The sequence below is a fragment of the Ipomoea triloba genome, chromosome 2 (genome assembly GCF_003576645.1).
Source record: "Ipomoea triloba cultivar NCNSP0323 chromosome 2, ASM357664v1".
NCBI lineage: Eukaryota > Viridiplantae > Streptophyta > Magnoliopsida > Solanales > Convolvulaceae > Ipomoea > Ipomoea triloba.
The window spans coordinates 1,124,012-1,150,437 of NC_044917.1; the positions used below are offsets into that span (position 1 = coordinate 1,124,012).

General features: G+C 35.3%; 4 protein-coding genes across 5 annotated transcripts; 2 read left to right on the forward strand and 2 right to left on the reverse strand.

The window, feature by feature from the left end:
* The first annotated feature begins 3,043 nt into the window (after positions 1-3,043).
* Positions 3,044-4,318, forward strand: LOC116011072 (glycine-rich cell wall structural protein 2-like). Its single transcript, XM_031250582.1, has one exon. It carries the CDS (start codon positions 3,408-3,410, stop codon positions 4,008-4,010), a length of 603 nt encoding a protein of 200 aa, XP_031106442.1. The 5' UTR covers positions 3,044-3,407; the 3' UTR covers positions 4,011-4,318.
* Positions 4,319-6,167: 1,849 nt separating this feature from the next.
* Positions 6,168-9,387, forward strand: LOC116009801 (histone H2B-like). The gene is made up of 2 exons (XM_031248936.1): positions 6,168-6,694; positions 8,786-9,387. The coding sequence occupies exons 1-2, from the start codon at positions 6,258-6,260 to the stop codon at positions 9,213-9,215; spliced, it is 867 nt and encodes a 288-aa protein (XP_031104796.1). The 5' UTR covers positions 6,168-6,257; the 3' UTR covers positions 9,216-9,387.
* A 12-nt stretch (positions 9,388-9,399) lies between these two features.
* Positions 9,400-16,508, reverse strand: LOC116009800 (centrosome-associated protein CEP250-like). Of its 2 annotated transcripts, XM_031248934.1 has the most exons (8): positions 16,263-16,508; positions 14,791-14,970; positions 14,514-14,636; positions 14,195-14,232; positions 14,014-14,092; positions 9,992-13,756; positions 9,802-9,902; positions 9,400-9,631 (listed from the first exon to the last, which is right to left on the reverse strand). In XM_031248934.1, the coding sequence occupies exons 1-8, from the start codon at positions 16,350-16,352 to the stop codon at positions 9,427-9,429; spliced, it is 4,581 nt and encodes a 1,526-aa protein (XP_031104794.1). In that variant the 5' UTR covers positions 16,353-16,508; the 3' UTR covers positions 9,400-9,426. The 2 variants fall into 2 exon arrangements, with proteins under 2 accessions (XP_031104794.1, XP_031104795.1); XM_031248935.1 differs by lacking the exons at positions 14,791-14,970; positions 16,263-16,508 and having other exon boundaries at positions 14,454-14,575.
* Positions 16,509-17,473: 965 nt separating this feature from the next.
* Positions 17,474-19,700, reverse strand: LOC116010658 (protein DMR6-LIKE OXYGENASE 2-like). The gene is made up of 4 exons (XM_031250151.1): positions 19,390-19,700; positions 18,876-19,123; positions 18,414-18,774; positions 17,474-17,890 (listed from the first exon to the last, which is right to left on the reverse strand). The coding sequence occupies exons 1-4, from the start codon at positions 19,666-19,668 to the stop codon at positions 17,645-17,647; spliced, it is 1,134 nt and encodes a 377-aa protein (XP_031106011.1). The 5' UTR covers positions 19,669-19,700; the 3' UTR covers positions 17,474-17,644.
* Between the last annotated feature and the right edge of the window lie 6,726 nt (positions 19,701-26,426).

Sequence of the window (26,426 nt, forward strand, 5' to 3'; positions counted from 1 at the left end):
GGGGGGGGGGGGGGGGGGGGGGGGTACACTTATCGAATTAGTAATATATCCATCATTCCCACGTAAATTTGGTGTATTTTTATACATTTATATTTATATTATAATATAATGCAGTCAATCATTTTTCATCTATTTTTATATAAATATGTTATATTATATGGTATATCTTTAATAAATAGATCGATTTTTTTTTTATTAATAAATGATATGTTTCAATATTTTTGTATGCGCATTTTAAGGATAAATTACACACATATATATACACTAATGATCATATGCTAAAAACTACTCTAAAAAAATATGGTTAAATCTCAACTCAATCATTGATATAGTCAAAATCTAAAATCTAAAATGATAAAGAATTAAAAAAAAATAAAATACATGCAGCAGCATTATGATAATTTAGTGCATAACTTATAACTTAGGTGTATAGATTCAAAACTTAAGTAATCAAAATGATTAATATCAAACACTATAGACGATCAAAATGTTGTTAATTGACATGTAGATAAAAAAAAATGCATTATCTTGATGGATAAAGTTCTAGCGACAAGTGCAATATGGCATATTGAGAAAAAAAATCAATTTATTTACATAAGAATGATGTTTACTCAGCTCGATATACACTTTTACAAAGTAATCATGCGTTTTTTTGTTTTTGTTTTTTTTTTTTTTGGTAAAAAAGAAGGAAAAATTCATGGAAAAACGTAATTAGTTCCTAGTAATCATTCCGTGTGTGCCTGAATTTCATCCACCATTAACATTGCTCCACAAAATGGAAGACTACTTCTGCGTCAACTACTTAGTGCTAATTGCTAAACTCCACAAACTTGATGAACTTGCACCTTTACACGCTTTCATTGGAACTTGGATTACTGTTAATCAGCAGGCTAATCCTTATGGCCAGATAATTTAAATATAATAATCTCTCTAATTGATTATTATTAATTAGATTCCATGAAGTTATGGCGCATAAAACATTCCGTGCGCTAAAAAACTTAAGTAGTGATGAAACATTGAGATAAACTTATTGTATTTGAGGCATCTCTTATATATTTTATAATGTATATGTGATAATGTGATGAGTTTCTTTTAACTTAATCAACTACTATAAAATTTGATTATGATGGAGTGCTTTGTTGTCATTGAGATTATTCAATAAAGTATTGATTGAAATAATTGTACATATAGTTGATTTTTTTTTTTGTCAAGTCATGGTGTGTGTCTTAATCATTATTGTGTAGATCATACTATCAAATAATGTACATTCAGTATAAACTCATACCATATTCAGACTAATCCACATTTACACTGAACTGGCCCGGTTAACATTCTAACAACAATTTGAGTATTTATTTTGAATTAATTGAAATTTAATATGATTATCGGACACCGAAAATAACTAATTAGAGTATAAAATGAAATGGTGTTGTTGCATGCATTGGTGGTGCCAATTAAGATAGGTCGGTAGGCGTGTCATATGATACAATGATATGATTAAGATGGATATGTGAGTGAGTGCATGCAAGCTAGCAAAGCTGTGCTGCACTACATTTGGCCACCAAATTAAAGCAAGCAAACAAGTTAAGAAAGTGATATGAAGATGACATTTGTCCTCCCACGGATCATCAACGTATGTGTGGGTGTATGTATATATATAGGATCAGATACAGATAGATCTTCCAATGCGGACATGTGGATCTACACCATCGGGTATGCGTGAATATATCACCATGTGTTCAGAAATATATCAAGATAAAACACACAATTGCACTACACCCTTGTGCATTTATAAACACGTGGTATGCACATCTACACAGAAAGCTCTGTTCGTACAGAAACATACTTTCTCTTTCTTTCTCTCTCTCTCTCTCTCTATATATATATATATATATATATATATATGGACCGCCAATCCACTACTCACAACCTCGACAATTCGAAGGTAAAGACAGGGAATATTGAGTTGGCGAGTTGCTTTTTGTTTATTTATAAAGAGATCATATAAATTATTGTGTAGATTAAATGACAATATATCATAATTAGACCTAATATAAATTGAATTGTTATTAATGTTCAAGATTAAAAGGTCAAGGATTATATGACAAGAGACAATAAATAATAACATAGACATTATTTTGGCCTCATCATAATTGTACTCAAACTTAAATAACTAACTAATAACTTGGTTGATTTACAATACTTTCTTTACATACTACCAAAATAATATGCACTAGAATTAGATTTTTTATTGAGGCAAAATAAATCTTTTAATTTGATCTTAAATCACATGCATGCGATCATCAAACAAAAATTAAGTAATTATATAAATTAACAATTTTATTTTCAATTGCTTATATTACTAATATTTCCTATCTCTCTGCACGCATAAACGGAATGATTGAAACGCATATATAGGTAGCCACACATGAATGCCACTACATAGTACATCATGCATATATATGCCCCAATGAAAGTTGAGTAGCTAACTATCTAACACGTAGCTGTGTAGTATCCAAAAAGTGGGACTATGCCATCCACTATGGCTTATTGAATTGGTCCCATTTTTATTTTTATATGATACTATATATATACATCATAATTTATGCTAAATTAATTTTAAGTTTTGAAAGTTCACATGCATTTAAGAGGTAAATCTTGAGTCCTCCTGTCAACTCTTTGGTTCTTAATTTCTTATGTATTTAGTCTATAAAGAGTATTTGTCTCTTTTAATAAGTCAATGTCTCCCAATAATTTTCAAGTTTTAACTGAATTTGAAATCTTGAACTAATCACTGGAACAAAACTTTAAGAGATCCCACTAACTGATCTAACACGCAGGGTTGGTCACAAAACTTTAAGCGGTCCAACTAACTGATGATCTAACACGCAAGGCTGGTCACAAAACTTTAAGCGGTCCAACTAACTGATCTAACACGCGAGGCTAGTCACAAAATTTTAAGAGGTCCAACTAACTGATCTAACAAGCGGGACTAGTCACATTTTTTATTCAACTCGGACCTTAGCTTGTCGATGATGAAGTCAAAAGTGGGGAGCAAACTTTATTGTAAGAGAGCATATGGTTTTGCATGAAAGAAGAAGATAAAACAAACCACCACCATCATCATCATCATATCACCACCACCACCGCCACCCATTCCACTATCCTGCCGATTCGATTACTTAATAACACGTTCACATTCCCACCTACTACTTAGAACCTACTAGAAAGCTAATAACCAATATAATAGTATGTAACAAATTCTTCCCTCAATGCCTATAAATACCGCCATTAATTCCCATTCATTCCTCACCACTATCATAATAACCAATTAAGCAAGTTATCTAGCTTCTTATATATATATTTTACTGAAACTAGTGAAAGTTTGAATCTTCTGGGAGTTTGGAATGGCTTATTCCAGGTTAATAGGAGCGGTGTTAGTGGCTCTGCTGTTTGTTGACCTTGTTTTTGCGGCGAGGGTGGGGATAACGGGAGGAGGAGGGGGCGGAGGGGGAGGGAAGGGAGGGGGAGGGGGTGGTGGGGGTGGACAGTTGGGGTATGGGTCGGGTTATGGGTCCGGGGAAGGGTCGGGGTATGGTGAGGGTGGTGGTGATGGGGGGTATGGGAAGGGTGGAGGCGGTGGGGGAGGTGGTGGGCAAGGAGGCGGCGGCGGGGGAGGCTATGGAGGGATAGGTAGTGGTTCCGGGTACGGGTCAGGGTCGGGTGGCGGTGAAGGGTATGGGTCTGGCGGCGGAAATGGGAAGGGTGGAGGTGGTGGGAGAGGCGGCGGAGGTGGCGGCGGTGGAGGGTCAGGGAATGGGTCGGGTTATGGATCCGGGTACGGGAGTGGCGGCGGGTCTGGATATGGAAGCGGCGGCGGGAAAGGGCGGGGAGGTGGCGGAGGTGGAGGAGGTGGTGGCGGCGGAGGAGGAGGCGGTGGTGGCGGCAACGGGTCTGGGTATGGGTCGGGCTATGGGTCAGGATACGGCGGCGGAAACGGTGGCGATTGAAACTACTAAACTACATACAAAGTAGCGATATGATGTGATGGAGATTGGAAGCAGTTTATATTTTTTGTTGAATTACACGTATAGTATGTGTTTGGTACGGATGGCTGCATGCATGCAGATTTAGTTAATGAATAAATTGCATGGCTATTGGGAAGCTTCGCCACCTTGGATCATCGCTTGTTAAAGTGACAATGGTAGTGAACTTTGCATATGCCATGGATAGATATATGTGTAATGATCTGATGAATACAATTCTGATCTTTTTTATTATCATCCTCTATGATTGATCTATAATTATTGAATGAATCCATCCATATTGTCCCATGTTCCAACTTAATTAATATATATATCCAACCATTTGTTATTTATATATATATATATATATATATATATATATATATATATATATATATATACTGAATACGTGCTAAGTATGCTGCCGGAACTATGCCATATAAACTGTTCCACTTACGGCGGCCGTGATTATGGCCGGGATTAAGTTGTCCACGAACGCAATGGACAACCGCACGCGTCAACGGGTCAACTTAATTGGAATTAATTTGCACCTATAATTATATAGGATTAGGAATTTGGATGGCTAATCATATATGTTTTTTTTTTGGTCCAAATTATCTCAATCCGATATTAGCATTATTATAATGGAATTATGTACAATGGTATTAATAAAACCATGGGGGCAGTATAATTTATTTATTTCTGAATTTTAAATGGTTGGCATTATTATCATACTTGACACATTGTCAACTTATAATAATAATATTATTATTAGCATAAGGCGTCCAATTCAACTAGCTTATTATATTATTATTACGAGTGTAATTTGTTTTGTAATAATGCTATGTGGACTCTGGTACATTATAAAAATTGTCATAAAATTATTGGTAGGCTTTGAATGAAGAAAGCATGGTGGACCAAAAAGAGGGAGCAAAATGAGCTAAAGAGGTGCAACCAACAAGATTCAAACCCACAACCTTATGCATAACATCACATCCAACCAACCAAACTACTTAATTCTTGTTTATGAAGGCGTGGCATGCTTTATGTGTTCGCGAGAAATGCGTCACAACAAAGTAGTGAGAGACACATGTATGGTGTAAATGGAAGAGTAACCAATACCATGCATTTATCAAGAATGTACTTTATTGATTATATAACTAGTGGACCATGGTCCACACATCGTTGTGTGGACCATGATCATCGAATGAAATAGTAGTAGAATTAAAATGCTACTTTAGTTTTACTATATGGTATATATGAGGGTTGCACAGTACAAATACAATCAAAAGTACTTTATTAATTATGAACTAGATACAAGGCGTGACACCCTAAGCGTAACCTTGTCAACATACAGTGGCTCAGAGGTTTATGAACTATTTAGCTATTTAATAGAAAAAACAACCAAAAGTATTTCTCCCAACATTAAATGTGATATTTATAAAGTGTCAGGGACATGTGTCGATCTTACGACATTGTCAAATGAAACTATACTATAATTAAAATGATACTTTAGTATTGCTATAATGAAACTAGTTTAACGAGAAAATAAAACAAAAAAACATAACAATATTGTTAAATGAAACAGATGTGTAATTAAAATGACACATATTTCATGTTCTACGTTGATACATAGACAATGATTTAAAATTTGCCGTGTGGATAAGTACATACAACTTATTTTGTAAATCCGAGTCCACTTTGCAAGGTGAACCCTATCCAAAACACACAATTTACATACTAAATGTTTACAATTCAAATTGTGAATATTCAGTATGTAAATGAACACGGGTCGATGATATTTGATAAGTAACCTTGCAGGCCTGCAGCTACTCCCTCTTTATTGGACTGTATTTTTTTGGTTTAAAATATTTCTTGTAAGGCCTTGTTAGCCCAAAAAGTTTGTGAATCCAACCCGCGAATTTTAAATCGGCGCCAAAAGTAAAAAATTTTCGTGAACCTGTTTAAATTTCAAATCTGCCCCTAAAAAACAGTACTCGGGATTTTGATTCTCTTTTAATCTTCACCGTTAACTGATCAAAGCATCAACGATTCAAATTCACTATCCGCGCCAAACGAAGGCAACCAATCACAGAGCAACCCCCAAATCCTATATAACAAAACCCCCTCTTCACCAAATTCCTCAAGCTCATAGCCTTTCGCCTCACTCAACCTAATTTTCATCTCTTTTGGTTGCAAATTGCAATCACTGTTTCTGTTTCTGTAGATTCAATGGCCCCAAAGGCGGAGAAGAAACCGGCTGAGAAGAAGGCGGCGGCGGAGAAGGCCCCAGCCGCCGAGAAAGCTCCGGCGGAGAAGAAGCCGAAGGCGGGGAAGAAGCTCCCGAAGGACGGCGGAGCCGCGGCGGGAGAAAAGAAGAAGAAGAGGGTGAAGAAGTCGACGGAGACCTACAAGATCTACATCTTCAAGGTGCTGAAACAGGTGCATCCCGACATCGGAATCTCTAGCAAGGCTATGGGGATTATGAACAGTTTCATCAATGATATTTTCGAGAAGCTTGCTCAGGAGGCTTCTCGTCTTGCTCGCTACAATAAGAAGCCTACTATCACCTCTCGCGAGATCCAGACCGCCGTGCGCTTGGTTCTTCCCGGAGAATTGGCGAAACACGCCGTCTCTGAAGGGACTAAGGCTGTCACCAAATTCACTAGCTCGTAGATTGTTAGAGAATTTGTGATTTTTATTTTGGGGGTTCTAGTCTAGGGTTTGATTTACCGATTTACTGTTAATGTCCTATTATCCGACTTGATTAATATATATCCAATTATCTTAAATGTTGTGTGTTTATCAATTTAATTGCTTTCCATCTCTTGACAACCATTTGATATTACACGCTAATGAATGTTGCCAACTATGGTGTTATGCCTGAGTTTTTTGTTGTGGTCTAAATTAACTCAATCCTATATAAGTGTTATTATAATGGGGCAACAATGTTGCTATACACGCATTCCCCGATGGTGAGATATACAGTAGGGGTTGAGGTGATAGTGACCATTTACCAGTAGTTATTGGACAGGGGCTTAGAATTTGTTTAGTTAGTGTATTACAAGAGGTTAGAACAAATATTTTGTTATCTAGCGTATTATATGTTTGATTTTTGTTTTGTTTTTGGAATGGAAAATGCTTGAATAGCATAAATTTTTTATACTCTCTCAACTATTCGTGAGTAGCATAATTGCATTTAATAATTTGAAATCATGGGTTCCTCCCCTATGATTTTTTTTTTTTCTGGAGAAGACATCTAACAGCTCATTTGGTTCGTTGGAAAATATTTGAAGGAAATGGAATTCAAATTTCAAGGAAAACAAATTACCAAGAAAATAGATTCCATTGTTTGGTTGGATTTGAAATGATAAGGAATTATGAATATAAAGACCAATATGCCCTTAACAATTAATAGTGACAATAAATTATATTATTTTGATGAGGGAAAAGTTGTCCAATTGCTCAACATTTCTTCCCAAACCCTTTGGAAAACAAAATACCAACTCCTAACAAAGAATTTGTTTTCCTTTACTTTTGGGAACTTAAGTTCCCATGGAAAATATTTTCCATCCAACCAAACACCCCCTAAAAAAGTATTATTTGGGAATTGATAAAGTAAATCAAACTTTAAAAGGTTAATGGTAAATTACTCTTTATCTTAGGGGTCATACTAAACGGTGTTTATGTGTGTGACGTCGGGTTGAGTCAAAAAACTATTACAGAGTATTTTTCTTGTTTATGACAAAATTGAAATTATTATGTTTCAAATTTTATTCCGATTCAGTTTAAAAGAATTCAATTTCAACTCGTATTTGGTTCAAGAAAATTTCAACATTCCAAATTTTGTTTACACAAGTTTATTTATTATTTTCACTAATAATTTAAAATTCAAAATTTAAACAAGTCAACAATGCATATTCACAAATTTTCAATATAAAATAATTATCAACTGAAATAATCTTTTTACCTATGTCTGCCATTCAATATCAATGTCACAGACTTGGTGACTTGTAAATAAAATAGTGAACAAAGAAAAATGGTGAAAATTAAAATTTAGTATATATATTTGGACAAATTTTTTATATATAAAAGCATATAGGTATATATAATTAATTTTTGGTTCAGTTCGATTTTTAAGTGAACCGAACTAAAAAGATTTATTAGTTTTTAAATTATAGAACCAATCAATTTTTAATAACAAATTAGAATTAAATTATTAAGTTAATTTCAGTTTCTTAAAAAAAGAAAGAAAGAAAGAAGTTAATTTTCAGTTCAATTCGGATCAGATAACCTGAACCAAAATGCTATACCACAAAAAAGCATCACAACCTCAGTACCCCTACAGGCCCGTAACTACTTCTCAATTTCTTGTTGGTGGGCTCTATTCTTTTCGTTTAAGAAGGATGCGTTAGCCCATACCCATCCAACCCGCGAAATTTAAATCAGCGCCAAAAGTCAAAATTTTCGCGAACGCGAGCGAGTGTTTAAATTTCAAATCTGCCCCTAAAAAACTCGTACTCCGTATTTTTATTCTCTTTTAATCTTCACCGTTAACTGATCAAAGAATCAACGGTTGGACTCCATGATCCGCGTCAAATGAAAGTAACCAATCATAGAGTATCTCCAAACCCTATATAATACAACCCCCCTCTTCAACAAATTCCCCACGCTGATTGCCTTCGTCTCACTCAACCTAACTTTCATCTCTTTGTTGCAAACACCCTTTCTGTTTCCGTAGATTCAATGGCCCCAAAGGCAGAGAAGAAACCAGCTGAGAAGAAGCCGGCCGCAGAGAAGGCCCCAGCCGCCGAGAAGGCTCCGGCGGAGAAGAAGCCGAAGGCGGGGAAGAAGCTCCCGAAGGACGGCGGAGCCGCGGTGGGAGAGAAGAAGAAGAAGAGGGTGAAGAAGTCGACGGAGACCTACAAGATTTACATCTTCAAGGTGCTGAAGCAGGTGCATCCCGACATCGGAATCTCTAGCAAGGCCATGGGAATCATGAACAGTTTCATCAACGATATTTTCGAGAAGCTTGCTCAGGAGGCTTCTCGTCTTGCCCGCTACAACAAGAAGCCCACCATCACCTCCCGCGAGATCCAGACCGCCGTGCGCTTGGTTCTTCCCGGAGAATTGGCGAAACACGCCGTCTCCGAAGGCACTAAGGCTGTCACCAAATTCACTAGCTCGTAGAATGTTAATTAGAGAATTTATGAATTTTATTTTTGCTATTCTAGGGTTTGATTTACTGATTTACCTGTTATTGTTAGATGTAAAGTGGCTTCGGTTAGCTCGGATTGTCAGTATTGCCAGTTGTAACCAACGTCTTATCAATGAATGAATGTTTTTAGTTTTGTATGCCAAATAACTTATTTCCTTACGTTTCTTCCAGAAATGGTGAAAGTCATGATACTGTTCCTATTCTCTGATCTTGTAATGCTTTCAGTGTCATTACAAGCTTCCCTTTCTGGTTCTCAACCTCTGCATACTTTAGGCTCATGTGAAGATAGCGTTCACTGATATCTTTCAATTCATCTTCGAGTTGTAATATTTTCTCTTCATTTTCCTTTTCTTTGCCGGACTTTGTGGACTGTCCCTCCGGTTGCAAACTGAAAGTGATGTTTGTTTGCAGCGTCAGTTTTCAGGCATGTAAACGAAATTTGGAACTTTACTATTAATCTAACACCTTCAATCCTCAAACAAATAGTAAGAGAAATCAAATATTGATAGGGCTCTACTGAAGTCCAGGTGAATAATCATGACAGGTTTGCGACCTTACCTCTTAAACTGGGTTTTCTCGTCCTCAAGCTGGCTTCTTGATGCGCAATCAATTGATGCAATTTGAATGGTTTCGCAGTCGTTGCATTGGCTGGATCCGTCCTGATGTTAGATGAGAGATTTATGAAATTAATTTGTGCTTCATTGATCTATTGAAGTCATGGAGATAATAAAATAGAGTTGGTAAGGACCTCTGAGAGTTTTAGTTCTTTGCAAGATGCGGTTTTATCTTTGGCCACAGAATGCGAAGTTGATCGCACAGAATTTTCTTTTCTATTCAATTCTTCTTGGATGGATAGCAGTTCTTTCGAGAGGTAATGTCTCTCCAACTCAAGCTGTTTTATTTTCCAGCAGAGTTGACTGTTTACCCTTTTGCTTTGACTTAAATCATTCTTCAGCTCAGCATCCATTGCGCATGTTACCTCTCTTGCAGTTAGATCCCCTTCCAGTCTCAAAACTTTTTCCTCTAGCACAACCTTTCTGAGTCTGCATTCTTCCAGTTCAGTGACTGAATTCTGCATGCCAGTAAGTTCTTGAATCAACGAAGTCTTGTCAGCCTTTAGCTCTTCATTTTCTCCGCAAATGAGTTGCAAAGAAGCTTCTAACCTCTCATTTTTAAACTTCATATCATTGAGTGAACCTTTAAGTGCCAGGACTTCATCCCGAAGGAAAGCAATTTTCAGTAATTCAATCTTTAGACTGGAATTTGCATCAGCCAGTTGTAGCCTCTCGCTTTCAGAGAATAGCAGTTTTGACTCAAGATTGTCTATGCTGCATTTAAGATTTGATTCACTAGATATCACATTTTCTAACCACCTTTGTAGCTTATCAGACTTAGCTTCCAAAACTTCCTGGTTTGTTTTATGAGCATTAAGTTCACCCATGAGCTCATAAACCTTTCTTCCATATTCCATCTGTGTGGTAACGAGTTTTACCTCAGTGATCTCCAGATTTTGTTGAATTTCTTGAATAGTTAGTTTCAACATTTTATTTTCTGCAAACAAGGAATGCATCTCATGAGAACCTTCAGAAGCTTTTCCGTCTTCTCTATCTGAAGGATCAAACATTTGATTGACAAGGTGCAGAGACTTTTGTTGTGGGTACTCAAGTTCACTAAGTTTCTGCTGACACAGTTGACTCTGCAAGCTCTCTTCAATTACAAGTCTTTCCTTGAATTCTTTGGTCTGGAGAAGGATCTTTTCAATTTCTGAATTCATGATTTTCTCTTTTGAAGAAGTCTCTTCCAAAATTGAAGAAAGTCTTGCTTCTAAAGATTCTATCTTGCTCAAACAATTGGAGAGAGAATGCTGGTATTTCCTCAATTCTGCTTCCAGAAGATTGCATTGTACCTTAAGTTCTAATCTTTGCCGCCTTAGTTCTCCATTTAGAATTTGAAGTGAATCACATTCTTCAATCAGACTCTCTGCAGTAGCTTGTAGCTTTGGATTTGCCTTCTTCAGATACTCACCCTCCTCCTGAGAGTCCAACCATCGTTTTTGCATTTCCATCAGTCTCTGTTTCAATTCGAGCTCCTGTGACTCCTTTTCCTTCTCTAATTCTCTGATCTTGCCCTGGAGGTTGCAGAGTTGAGTCCCTTTATGCTGCAGCTCCATGCGACTTAATTCCATTGCATCTGTCAAATGCCTCAGTTGTGCTTCCAACCCTGATACTCGTTCTGACAACTGCATATTTTCCTTTTCTAATTCAAAAACATAGGACTCTAATTCTTGTTTCTCATTCTCTAGCTCTAAAATTTTCATTTCTTGAATCTTTTCAGAAATATTTCCCAATATTCTGCCTGTCACTACCATCATATCTTCTCTCATAATGTCTGAGGTGATATCATCTTTTTCAGTTTGCACTTTTTCCATATCATTCTCCACCATCCATGCTACCATTTGGTGATCATAAATTTTACTATCCAAGTCTCTCTGGCAATGGTTTAGGGCTTTTAGGCCTACATCCTCTTCCAAACAGCCAGTTTTCACCTCCAGCATCTTGGAGTTTTTAGTTAACACATTGTTACCAATACTTTCATCCTTTACTTCCAGTTCTTTGAAGTTCTTATATCCTTGATGGCTAGAACAAGGATCTTTCTCTGTTGAACATCCATAGTCTGACTTGTCTTTGATCTCATATGTGTTGTTGACTTCTGTTCTGGCACCATCCTCACTGTACTTATCATTAGTACATGAAACCAATCTAGCCCTCAGCAGCTGGACCAATTTGTCGAGCACAGCTTTAGCGTGCTCTTTTTGAGCCATAGGATCTGTACCCCTTGAAATATCTTTATAAAAAGTAGCATTTCTTAACTCGATGTTTACTGGAGAAAATAGCATATGTTCTACCCCATTCACATTGTGAAATAAAATTTCTAGCTGCTCACATAATGCAGGCACTAAGCTATCAATATCAAATGTTGTCTCTGGTTCAGAATACCGATTCCTGTCACTAACATCTTTAAGAGTGAAGTTCCTACTGTCAATTTCATCTCTTTGACCTTCTGATGGATTCGCGGTGATTTCAGTTGCATGTTTATCTGTTTCTTTCACACAACATGCATGGAGTTTTACATTAAGATCACAATCTTTGCATTTGAAAGCTTGAAAGTTGGGCTCCAGACAAGTGTGATTTTCTCTTTGGCCACTGCTATGAATTTGTAAGCTGTTTGGGACTTCTTCTTCAATCACTTCCTTCTGTAGAAGCAGGAATTGAAACCCATGTTTACTTGTTTCAAAGTCTGAACCACTAAGTGATTCACTTTGAGGACCCTCAAGAGATTTTGAACTTAGGATATCATGGTTTTCAGAAGGATCTTTTCTTGATTCTTTAAGTTTGAACAGAAGTTCCAGGTTCTCTTCTGTAAGCTCATTGCATTCTCTCTCAAGCTCCTGAATTGTTTTCTTCAGACTCTCAATTTCTTCAATTAAATGCATATTGGGCTTATTTGCTTCCGATTCCTCAGCATTGGAAGATTTGGACTCCAACTCCAAACGACCCTGAGCTCTAAGATCTTGCTCAAGTTCTATCTCATGAATTTTCTCCTCTTGGGCTTTTTCCTGGCAAATAATAATGTTTTCCAAAGACATATGTGATTCCTGCAAATGCTGAACCTTGAACTCCTGGCACTGTTTCTCAACTGAAACTGGTTCAGTACTTCTTGGTTGCACATTGTCCTCATCTCTACAACTATTTATAACTCCCATGACATCAGATCTTGAGTTTAATGCTAAAAGGTTCTCAATCTCTATTTTCTGCTTTTGAACAGTTTCTTCCATCTCCTGAAGGACAGAAACCAGCTCAACATTGGATTCTTGAGATTTCCTCAACTGCAAAGACAAATTGCTATTTGATTCTGTCTGAAACTTTAGCTCATCTTCCATTTCCTTTAGGATATTTTCCGTATTTTTCCCCTGGAGATTTAAATTCTCAGCAGCTTTTTGTTTTGCAATTGATTCTTCTAAGAGGACCTCCAGATGCTTGATATTCTGCATCAATCTATTGGACTCCGTGTGTGCTGTGGAAAGTTCCATCTCCATATCTGCAATGTGCTGTGATTGATTGGCAAACTCCTTTCTTAAAGTTTCCATCTTTACCATTAATCTTCGGGCATTTAGTTCCCACATCCTAGCTTCAGCCTTAAGTTCTTCAATGTTTGCATCTTCACCTTGTGCAGCATCTGGTATTGATGTTCTGGTAATATGCAGTGAACACTGTCCTATTCCCTCTTCTGTGTATTCAGGATGCTTTTCCTGACTTGATATAGACAATTTGTTTGGAGAATTACTTGATTTGGGAGAACCATAAGAGCAAGAACTCCAGGGTGCACTGCCTCCGGATTCAGTTGATTCTAGTCTTCCAATGGCGTTGTTAACTACTGCACTTGAGTTACTTGCAGAGGAAAGACTATCCCGGCCCAATGAATCCTCCATCGAAGGCAGGGAATGGTTCCTTTCCTGTTGGAATAAAAGAGCTTAGACAGCAATGCAAATAAACAAAATTTAAGGGAAAATGTATATGCGAGAGGGAAGTAGGGAAGGAAATGTGAATAAGGCATTAAGAAAAATTACTATAAGAATCAAATGCTGAATTCAATATTATCACGCAATGATACTTTCTTTTAAATTCGTTTTTATGTGGGACTGTATCTATGAGTCAATCACTCAATCTAGATTGATCTAATGCTCTTTTGTAAAGTTTATAATCGGGATACCTCTGATTTGTTGTCAATACCATTGCATACAGAATTCTCCTCTTCATTATATGCAGCAGTGCTGTTCCGCTCATCACCCCTGAAAAAGTGAAAATTAAGACTCAACTTTTTCACAAAAAGCATGAGAGGAAGAAAGAAGTTGGCGAATGGAACAAATTCAACTTCGAATTTAGCATGGAACCTGAAACTTGTTCTTGGTGTTAGACACTTGATTTCAAACTGCAGAAAAAATAAAATAAATAACGAGGTGATATTTTGTTTAGCAAGTCAAACTCTTTGAAGATCATAGTACTATGGTAACCCCCATCCCCTTCTTCTACCGCCAAAGATCAAATGCATTTAGAAAAAAATACATTTAATGATTGTATAAAACCATAAAAGAGATTCAAGGGACTCAAAATTGGCTGAGAAAAGTACTATTTGGAAATCAGAATACATACTGGCACAGTGGCATTAGACTTAGTTGCTATCAAACTTCAAGAAGCAGTAGAAGAGCTCACATTTAAAACTGTCCCTTTATTGCATTTTTGCAAGGGTAATGAAACAGGAATAGAAGCTTCTGAATTCTTGTAGTGCCCAACATTAACTGTAACCTCTCCAAGGATACCAGCTCTAGAGGATCCCTAATTATAAAAAAAAAAAAACCTCTGTTAGTGATAATGACAAACAAGTATCAAGTAAACCATGGAAGAATTTTTTTTTTTCCCAGTTTAAAGTTGATTTAAACCAATAATATATGGATTGCAATTTTTATTGAAATCAGTGTATGTACCAGACCATGGAAACAAGAAACTTGAAATGATCAAGGCCATTTGAGGCATAATTTTCTGGACTCCATAAAGATTCTGTCCATTGGCAAGTTCCATTGTTTACTGATGCTTTCCCTAATTTACTGATAGTTTTCCCTGCTTCAACAGAGATAAGAGACACAGAAAGCTTGTCCCATCCTTTAGGTACCTGCAAGAGCAAAGTCAAAACAGTCCAAATCATAGTGACAACAGACTTCAAACCGAGGGATAAATATTACAGAATTACATGTAACAGATTTTTTGGTATACATTTAATGAACAGGTCATGCTCCATGATTTATATTTGTGATGGTGATCTTATAGAAATATTGGCAGTATGGAAAAGTAATCTGAACCTTCACTATATTTTACTCTTTTCACTTGTATGAAGATACCATTAAACTATAGTTTGCTTGAGTTACCTCAACATTGCAGTTTATGTAAATAAGAAAGTCTTCATCACCCAACAATGGTTAATCCAAATTAAGAAATCCTTCACATAAACAAGGCATAGGTTGAGGTTGATCCTAAGCAAAATTCATGCTACGTTACTACATCAAATGTTGGATTGCGTATTTGCTTCAGAAGACTTCAATCCAATGGAAAGGCCCCTCACAACAGTTCAAACAGCCTTTTGGAGCAACAGTAATCTGACTCTTTGATCACACAATTTTAGGCAAGATAGACATATATCTCAATCATACAATACTTATTCCCCTCCCTTTTTTCATGGAAAAACACTGTTCTTTTTTCTTAAGGAGACATTAGGTGAACATTGTTAACCTCTCAGTAACTTTATCACAGCCTAGGTGCATAAGACTGAATAAGGATCTATTTTGTGCACTTTATTTAGGACAGTTGGGAAATATCTACAGGCAAACAATTTAAAAGAAAAAAAAAAAAGCATTCTTATACATGTATTTGCTGCTTTCAGCAATTTCAAATTTTAGAAGAAACAATCCATCAAGATTCAGACTAACATTCAGACTAACATTTAATGCTTGAAGTTTCCCATCATGGAGCAGTATCTTAATGCTTTGCAAAATTATGAGCATGAATTTCAACAGTACACTAAACGAAGTGCAGTGATCATTATTAGCAGCCACTACGAGTACAAAATAAAATATCGAGAAGATAAGGGCCATCCTATCATGTTACAGAGCATTAATGATCTCAACAACACAAGTGCATACGAACACTTTTATCAGAACAAGCTAACTTAATGCAAGCTAATTTAATGCAAAATCACCCCCAAAAAAAAAATGCAACTAAAAACGGTATAAACAAACAATTTATACATGTTAAAAACCACTAATTGCAAATAAATCAGTAAAAACAGTCTAAAGAGCTTCAATAGCAGGATCACGAGCGGAATTTGTAATATCTTTGTGCAAATAACCTGTCTAGCTAGGTACTCGGTACTCGTACATACACACACACACACACGTTATAATATGTTACCTTAAGAGCTTGAATGTTGGAGAAGATGAAACCGAATTTATCGCCGGAATTGTCAGAGGCGGACGACTTGTGTCTGCGCAGTTTGAACATTCTCTCTCTCTCAATTGCTCAATACGGACGTATACGTATATACATACATACATACATACATGCATACATACAAGCACAGACAGACAGTATTACACAGAGAATGCGTATTCTGAGTTTGCGAGGCGAAGATTAGAGACTCAGAGATAGAGATTAGGGAGTGAAGAGGACGGCAGTGAATATCGCAACGGCAGGTGACGGTGGAGCGAGTAGTTGGAGTGACTGGAGTAGTTGCTGACCTGGCGTTTTTGGCGGCTTTTTACTTAACCGCATTTGTCGACCTTTCTCGTGGTGACACCCTTGTATTTTGTCCTATTTCTATTTTCGCCCACATTAACTAGAGTAAATTTCCATTCAAGAGCCGTTGCTGGAGGTAAATCATGATCGTGAGTAGTCCTGTCAGTCTCTGCCTCTCTGGGTTCCTTCCCTATCTATATAGAAAGAGTTTTTATATCCTCTGATCAGTTAAGATTTTCTAATGACCTAATTAGAACAAAATTTTAAAGTAATCAGTTGAATTAATGAGATAGCCTCAATAGGGATTATATTTTTTCTTTTTTACCGTTTTACAAGAAAGTTTGCAACTGTTATGTACATTTTAAGTGAAGTCCGTTTTATAACCCTAACCAAATTTACTATTAGAGAAGTTGCACTCACAAATAAAGTTAATTTATCGGTTTATGAATGCGGACGTGCGAAAAGACAAAAATGGGGGGTCGTAAAGTCACGAGGAGATTTCAGCAATTTTTGACTTTTGAAGGGTCTTATGTATCTTATGTGGGTGATGACAAAGTCCAGGTGATAAAGTAATTACCACTATAAAAGGGAATCAGTTTCCATCTGTCGAGAATCTCTCCTTGGGCCACTCCCTGTCGCATATAAGGATATTGTTAGTGTTTAGTTCAGGAAATATGTTCAGACAATACAATAATCTTACATGATAGAAATTAGGACAACAAGATTTTCACTAATATGATAAAAGATGAATTACAAAATAAATTTAGAAATCTCAAATCCCTTAAGGAGGCTTTATATTTTCTTTAAACTAAAAATAAAATATTGATAACTTAAAATATTTATGAACTAAGTCCGAGCTTATTATTTGGCAAGAGTAACAATCCATGGGCTAAATGAGTACAACTACATTGAGCATAGATCAAGTTGAATCCCTAAGTTACATCATTTTTGTTAATTTTATAATCTTTTTTTTAATCAAAATTTTAATAATTGAATTCTTTCATTCCCACCAACAAATATACTAACTATACGAGCAGTCAACATATCATTTGTCCTGTCTAAAATAACTTCATGGAATCTAAGAAGTTTTTGCTCTTGTGTTCACGAGACGAAATATATTGAAGGAAAGTGGCGAAGTCGGTGTCCCTGTAACGCCTGGGGTTGGCCTGGTCGATAAGCCTTGGGGAAGGGCGAATGAGTGTGCTAAAGGGTAGGCTGTGCAGTGAAGCCACTGAGATTCTTGATCTTGAAGAGTTGGCAACCACCCTATGCAGCACACTCTTGTATCTTCCATTGCTAAATATCTGTCAATCAGAGGAGAATGGAAAAATTAGCACATGTATGTTGTACCACAACATATATATAATATATATCGTGTGCATGTACCACAATCCCAACCAAATTGTACGCTAATTAACTTGATAATTATAATTTTGCAAGTTTAATTCTGGTCAAAAGTGACCTATTAGTTTTCGTGGTTTGAGCATACTATGCACATCCTAGCATAGTTTAACTCCTTGTGATCATTTGTCGGCTAAGATCACAAGGCGATGTCAAGTAGTGGCTATAAGTTTTTCTCATTATTCAAAAAAACAGCCTGCATATATGTAGGCCGAGGCGGCAACAATGTCACTAATTTGACTTTCAGTGGGCTGATTAGCTATAAACAACCTATGTTGTTTAGGATTATAAGACAAATTTTATATAATACACGTTCACATATGACAATCTAGGACTTGTCACTGTACTCAAAGAAATATAATGTAGTAGGTGTATGTATATAGTGTGACAATTTCAGTCAAGTTAGTCGGAGCTTAGGTAGCAAACCTCGAGATGGTCTCCGACATTGACAACGAAGGAGTTGGGGATTGGGTGAACGGTCTCCCATCGGCCGTCGTGAATGATCTCCAAACCCTTCACTTCATCCTGCAACAGAAGCGTGAGCAGTCCGTAGTCGGAGTGCGGCGGCATGCCCAGCGTCAGCTCTGGCTCCGGGCATGCCGGGTAGCAATTCACCACTAAAAGTTGGCTCCCTTCTTCAAACTCTTCAAACCCAATTTCGCCGCCACTCTCATTTTCTCCATACTTACTCGCCTCCTCCTTCACTATTCCCAGGCTCTCCAGAATCGCCTCAATCAACATCAAGTACAGTAGTCTCGTCTGCTTTGAGTAAATCGCCGCCGCCTCCCTATTTAAACACACACAAATTAACCTTGAATAACTGTACTGTTTTAATGTGTTTCCTTTCAGCTAAAAGATTGTAACTTTTATATTATATGATTAATGTACCGGAGACCGGGAGGGGAAGTTGGCCAGGATTGGAAGAACTGTGACAGGGGACTACAGTTCAGCTTGAGGAAATCTCTCCAGCAAAACACTCCATCTTTGTTCTGGTTAAAGCTCGTGCCGCACCGGACCGGCGAATGCATGTCGCCGGACATGTACTGTGCTCTTTTCTCAAACGGAAGGTGGAAGAACCTTCTGCCGGCGTCGATCATGCGGCGGATTGTGTCGCTCTCTATGCCATGATTTATCACCTGCAACAACAAATGACTATATATATTAAGATGTTGTGAACTGGAGCATGTGCTCTATTGTAACTAAAAGTCTAAGCTGATAGTTGGATTGCACATTTATGTTTATATATTATATATGCTCAACATTGTGCTACAAAAGATCTTACAGCTTCAGTGTGTGAGAATTAGTTTATTCCTCTACTATACCAAAGTGTGGGTATTTAGAGAGGGAAATTTGACTTTTTTGTGGGCAAATTATAGAATTATATATTCATATTGTATAGTACCTGGAAAAATCCATATTCCTTGCAAGCTTTGGCTATGGAGTTGACGACATGGGATCTGTTGGGGCCGAGGAGTTGAGCAAAATCGACGAGTGGCAAGTTGAGGTTTGGGTTTGGGTGTGGTTCATCGTCTATCCTAAAATTTGGTCGGTCTCCGACCGGGAATATGTATTTTTTGGGGACTCTAGTGATCCTACTGTCGCACAAATTCTTCACTCCTTTAAGGTATATACTGTCGTCGTCTTCTTCCCGGGTTGTTTCGAAGCTCATTGCAGGTGCCATGTAAGAAATAATATTGATAATTATTTGAGCTATGATGTATATATTTATGATGAGAGAGTGAGTGGTATTTATAGGAGGAAAAGAATGGGATGGGAGTTATTAGGTGTGCTGCATTATGGACTGTTTCTATTCAATCTGTACTGTTTATGTATGTGTTCCATTCTACTCCATGCATATCACAGGTTCACAGAGACAAAGCCCTTGACTTGGTTCAGTCAACCAAGACTGCTTTTTATATAAACATTTATTCACCTGTGGCCCCTTTCTGCAGAGTGTATGTCGACATAACATTTTTGAAAAATAATACTCATGAAATTTTCTACTCCCTTACTCAAAATTTGAATGTAAATATTTTTCTTTTAAAATCACAAGATGAAAGTAACTTATCATTGTTTGTCATATCATGGAATATGAGTGACTGTGTAGAGATTCATAAATACATATAGTATAGCTCATATTTTTTATTTTCTTTTTTACAATTGCTATGGAATTAATTTAACAGTAGATTTATTTATTCACTTTCTTGATTTAAGTCTGATCAATTAATTTATCTTATTGTAACTTTTTATCAATAAAGGTCATAAAAACATGTTTTACTCATAGGACATATTCAAAAGTCATGTTTCATCCACTCAAACACTCCTTTTCCCCTACTAAGCTAGCTAGTTTTCACTTTTTTAAAATATGATCAATAAGGACACATGTAGAAACTCTCAAATATTTATAGTTTTTATAGGTAATAAATGAATTGAGAATGTTTGCGTCTATTAGCAGAAAAAAAAAAAAAAAAAAAACTTCTCTAGGAAACAAGTTGGGTATTTTTTTTTTTTTTAGAGATAAAACAAGTTGGGTATTTAATTATGCTAAATAAACATAAAGTCATAAAGCTTATTCTATAATTATATTTTATAAATGAAGTCAAAAAGGCCATCCATTTTATTTAAGGTTACCCAGTTAACTTTAAACCTTATTTAATTTACTTAAAAATTACTCCCTAGTCCGTACCAACTTGAATCTCATCATTCATGACATGAAGGGGCAAGGAGCTTTAATTTAGGCATGGAAAATGATATATTTCTGACTTGATGCATTGTGATTAATCGGCTACCAAAGTAAATTATTACTCCGTATTTAATTGTATTATTAATCAATCATAATACTTTAGGTCAAAAGATAACTTTATTATATGGTGACGAGGAAAACATGCTCATTATTATTTTTTTGATCAACGAGAAAAATCCGTAGTCATTACCGTTGGTATACATTGGTAAACCCCGCATTATAATCCTAGTCAACAAAGGACCACAAAGAAGTGAATTAGCTTAGGCCGTTAATGGGTGCCCATTAATGGCGGCTCAAGCTAAGAAGGTCAATCTGTCGTTTTTGCTGGGAGTCAAACTTGTAATCTTGTGTGATTTTGTGTATGAGGTTCCACATAGGAGAGGTAAAGCACATTAAAAAAAATTCAATGCAACGTGCTCAACTGAGAGAGTGTTGACAATAATTGAACTGGTGACCTTTACGTAAATAGACACATAAAATAAAAGGGAAGAAGTATACAAAATGAATCTATTTCACATTTTCATGTTATAAATTGATAATTGTACATAATAACGTAATGAGCTAGTTGAATACTGATTTGATATTGACATTGGCATTCTGGTTTCCCATTATGGTCATAAACCAGGTGCCACTACTTGTTTTTATTCAAACTGTGTTGACTACAACTTATGATACATACAAGTTTGTTATAACTTAATTAATTAATTTCCTCGCGGAACATGTTCAATTGGCCAATCAATCAACGCAAAATTCTTACTTTCATCAGCAACAATTCAGCAGTTCAACTCCCGTTAAAAAACTTAAACTCAGCGGTAGAGTTAATCAATTAGTGTAAAAACAGCCTCTTATACACAGAAGTGTACAAACTACATGTTGGGAACTTAGAATTATATATCAAGAATTCAATGTTTGGTCGAATTGGAAGTAGGGGTTCAGATAATGTGTACGTTCTGTGTGGTTAGGGGATTGATTCAAAGGCTTGTCCTGTATATATTCTCGATTCATTGCATATTTGCATATATATGTAAGTGTCCATCAACATCCTTACCCTACACCTTATTTAACTCATTCACAACATTAATCATTAATTATCCTGCCAGACAACTTTGAATACATATACTTCACACTTCACACTATATATGGCTTAAAGAAGTTTCTAGATTTTTATATGTTATGGCTGGCAAAATCAACTAATTCACACACATATTAAATGTCGCACATTGCGCATTTGAATAAATTTTGAATGAGAAAAAAGTAATAAATTTATAAAGAGAAAAAAAGAATGAAAATTAAATAAAATGTCATAAATAAAGAAGAAATGTAAAGTCTGAAAGAATTTTTAAACGTACAAATTATTATAGTTAACGACACTAACAACTTAAAAAAGAAGGATAAACACATATTAAGGCACTAAACATCATCTTCTTCAACAAGCTAAGTCATCTCCACCTAGTTTGACGTTAGTCTTTGTGATCTAGTATAGCGGTATATTTTGGCGTTCTGGCCTTATGGTTTGCCACTTTTCAACTGTGTTTCTCATACCGACCTTGGTTGAGCGGTTTGAGTTTGAATTATTGTAACTCAGTTACTATGTTCTATGGATCATGATGACTATGTGAATATAATATTATCATTTCTTTGTTATTTTCTCATATTATTTTAATCCATTAAAAATCATGAGATATAACCATCAAATATTATATAAAAAGAGATATATTTGCCATGCAGTTGACTTCATAATGAGAGCACCATAAGCAGCAATCATCGGCGAGCTTAAGTCTGACTTTTACAAAGTCAACCCACAGCACGCAGCTTTAATTAGCATATAAATGATGATCAATATAAATTAAAAGTTGACTTTGGATTATGGTTAATTGGTTGAAGTTCTGTGCAGAAGTCAACCCAAAGCAGCTTTAATTAGCATATAATGCATACTTTTGACATTTTATGTTTAATACAACTTAAAAAATGCTATATTGTTGTACTTATAGAAACTTTTAATGTGTTTGATCAACACCGTGTCAATTAGGTCTAACACAAAAAAGTTATATAATGTGCATGTATACTTTATGAATTGTATCCATTTCAAATTGACTTCTTTTTTTTTTTTTTTTTGAAAAATCAAATTGACATCTTAACATTTCTGTATATACAAATAGAGAGTTTATGGCAAATTATTTTGTAGATCCGGATCTACCTTGTAAGGTGAGTTTGAATTTAAAATACACAATTTACATATTAAATGTTCGTAATTTACATACTGAATATTCACAATTTAAATTGTAAATATTCAGTATGTAAATTATGACGGGTTTATAGCATATTGAGAATTTATCGTAAAAATGGGATGCACAGTTGAAGTCATTTAGACTACTTTAGTATTGTCTGAGATAATATTTGAATTTTGAACTAAATTATCTTGTTTGGGCCAATGAAAACCCAATAAACCAAGCGCCAGTGTATTGTGAAACCCAAAAGATTAGGCCAGAACTTCAACAAGCCCATTACTATTTGTAAGCCCTCTAGCCCACTTGCAACCCGGTACACGTGATAAATGCAATGCCCATCTTTAACCCAATAAATCTAAGTTCAATACTTATAACGGGACCAGGCAATAGTTAATGCGTGGTCCACACAGCTGTGTGGATCACGGTCCAAATATTTTATCGTTTCGTAAATCACTACAATATACATTTTTTATGACTCATAATGTAAATTATTCTAAAGTATAATGTACATTATTTTAATTCATAAATTTTATTATTCTAACACATAATGTGCATTATTCTAACTCATAAAATTTAATGATGTTGTTTTGGACCATAGTTTACACAGTTGTGTGAACTATGATCCACACAATAATTTTTCGGGACCAAAGTTCACAAGACATGATCAACTTATAATATAAGTTCATTTTTAATATACTGTATATTTATTCCCATGATCCCATCACTATAATACTATTGTACTTAAATTTGATTCTTATTTTTTTCAAAATGAGATTCAAAACTCTTTAACCTAGCACATTTTACGAGAGGTCATCCATCAAAAAATATGGAGTACTAATGATCTTTATAATTTTTCGATAGGTTGAACAAAGGAAGTTACCCAAGTTTCCTTGGCACACAAAGACAAAAGCAACAACCAACTTGAAGATGAAGATCTGCATTTTAAGGATTCCTTTTATTCAACTTTTTCCATACTGAGGTTTCCCTTTGCTTTTGTCTTCAGAGACCTGCCAATTCCCCACCTTTTTCCTTCCCTTAATTATTCTTTTCTGATCTTTCGGCAGAAAAAGAGGCATGCAAGATACTATACTTAATTAATTAAATATATAAATTTATGTTTTCTTTATCAGATGATTTTTTATTTTTTTTTTAATGTAAAATGAGATGTAGATAAAATGACATAGACATGGGTATTTTAGAATTAAAATTAATGTAAATGAGAGTGCAAAGGAGAAACTCGGAGAAGTAATTCCGGGCTGCTTTTTTCGTGATGGGCAATGGTGAGTGGATATGCGGATTTTACTTTAAAGAAAAAACTTCTATTAAGTTTTAGGTCACACGTTAATAAAGAAATCAACTCAATATTACTTATAATAATGAGATATGAAATTATAAATTATTTTGAACAAAATAAATGATTTTACTGAGTCAACTACAACAAAGGTAAAGATAATAGATCTAACATCATGTAGGCAATTAGTTAATGCACTTTCTGTTGAGGAGTACCAAATAAAGTTTGGTTCGTTAGCAGCTAGCAAAGCTACCCAAGTCACCTTTAACAACTCTCCATTCTTTTGTTTATTAAACCTTATTACAGTAAAAATGGCTTTAAATATAATTTATTGGAGCAATCTCAGTCGAATTACATTAGTCGAACAGTTTATTTGGTAATTACAAATGTCTAAGTTTGACTCCTTGTGACTTGTGAGAGGTGTCTCTTAATTAATTTTCTCGATTTGAACTAATCAGTTATAGGCAATCAAGACTAGTTTACCTCTTTGTGATTTTTATTGGCTAGGATCACAATGCAAACTTCCCTCATAGCGCATAAATTGGTTAAGTGCACCTTTCTCATAAATAAAAATTTAAAAATGACTTTAAAAAACAATTTAAAAAAGTGTGTCCAAATCACATGTAAAAAGGTTATCATCATTGAGATTTGCTTTTTTTTTTTCTTTTTAATTAAAAATAATAATTTCAATCAACTCTCAAAACTAAAGATAGTAGACGATCTCAGAATTTCTTTATTATATCATTAATTATTATAAGTTGCTTGTTGAGTTAGTTTACATAACATGTAACAAGAGTACAAGACACACTACAAAACAAGATTCATGTGTGTCTAGGATATATAGATTCTTATTTTTATCGATATTATTGTTCTAAGCTGTACTTGGAAGCTGGCACATGCTGCCTCATGCATTAGCTAAGCCCAGCTGTTCTTACATGTCTAATTCATGCATGTCTCATGCACCTCCTCTCCTTTTCCCCCTAAAATTTTCTTCTAATAAGGAAAAAGTTGATCCAGAGATGATATTTACGTGCCAATTCATAATTAATAGTTGATAGTGTTATATTCGATATATTGGCCGGTTCAAATGTTGACACGACATTTCGTGTGGTTGGTGCGAATTGCACTATGAGGTATGCTTAAATACACAAAATACATCAAAATAAAATGCACAAATGCACCACACACCAAAAAACTACACTTATATTGTACCTAATAGTGAGTGACCGCATGATTACACGGAAATCTGACCCCATATATATATATATATATAATTTTAATTTCACTACTCTTTTAAGCAAGACTCAATATATAATAATAACACTATATGTGATAATTGTACCATGTCAATAAACAAATGCTCTAGTTCCAATAATGAACATACATTTTTAGTAATCTCTCTTTAAGAACACTCTACTCTGGGGTTGGGGGAGGGGAGTGGGGTGTTGGCACTTCATTCAAATAAAAAAAAATAAAAAATAATAATAATATATCATATATGAAGGTAGCTAAGTGGAGTAGCTTATAGGTCAAGCTTATAAAAAATGGACAAAAGGCTGCAGCTTCTCTCCTATGATTCCGTTTTGTATGGTATGAATTATATTTATGGGAAAGTTTGTTTGCATTACCTTAATATACACTTTGGATAAATTTTGTTTCGTAACTTTTTTTTTTTTAGTTCTACTGAATCTATTACATTGTAGTATCTGTTCATATATACTTTCGAGACTCGATCTCCTAGTCTCCCATATGAAAAGTCACTACATGTCACTGAGCACAAGGTGCTTGACAATTAACTTAGGTTATTTATACGGAGTAGTTCACTGACTTTAATTTAAAATGTCAATAGACAATTAGTACAAAAAGTCGAATTTAGAATCTTGTGGTTATTACATTAATAGTTCAACTAATAGTTAATATATCTAGGTTAATTTTAACTATCTTATCTATTTTAAGGTTAGGTAATCTACTTTAATTAACTTCTATATTATTATTATTATTATTTTAATGAAATTAAATATGGCTATTAATGTGTTGTGATTGCATATTCAAAAAATGATTTTTAATAATATTATAATTTTTTAAATATTTTTCTTAATTTTTGAAAAGATAAAGAAGTAGAGACAGCCATATAAATCACTACCTATCAGAATGTTTTTTTTTTTTTTTTTTTTTTT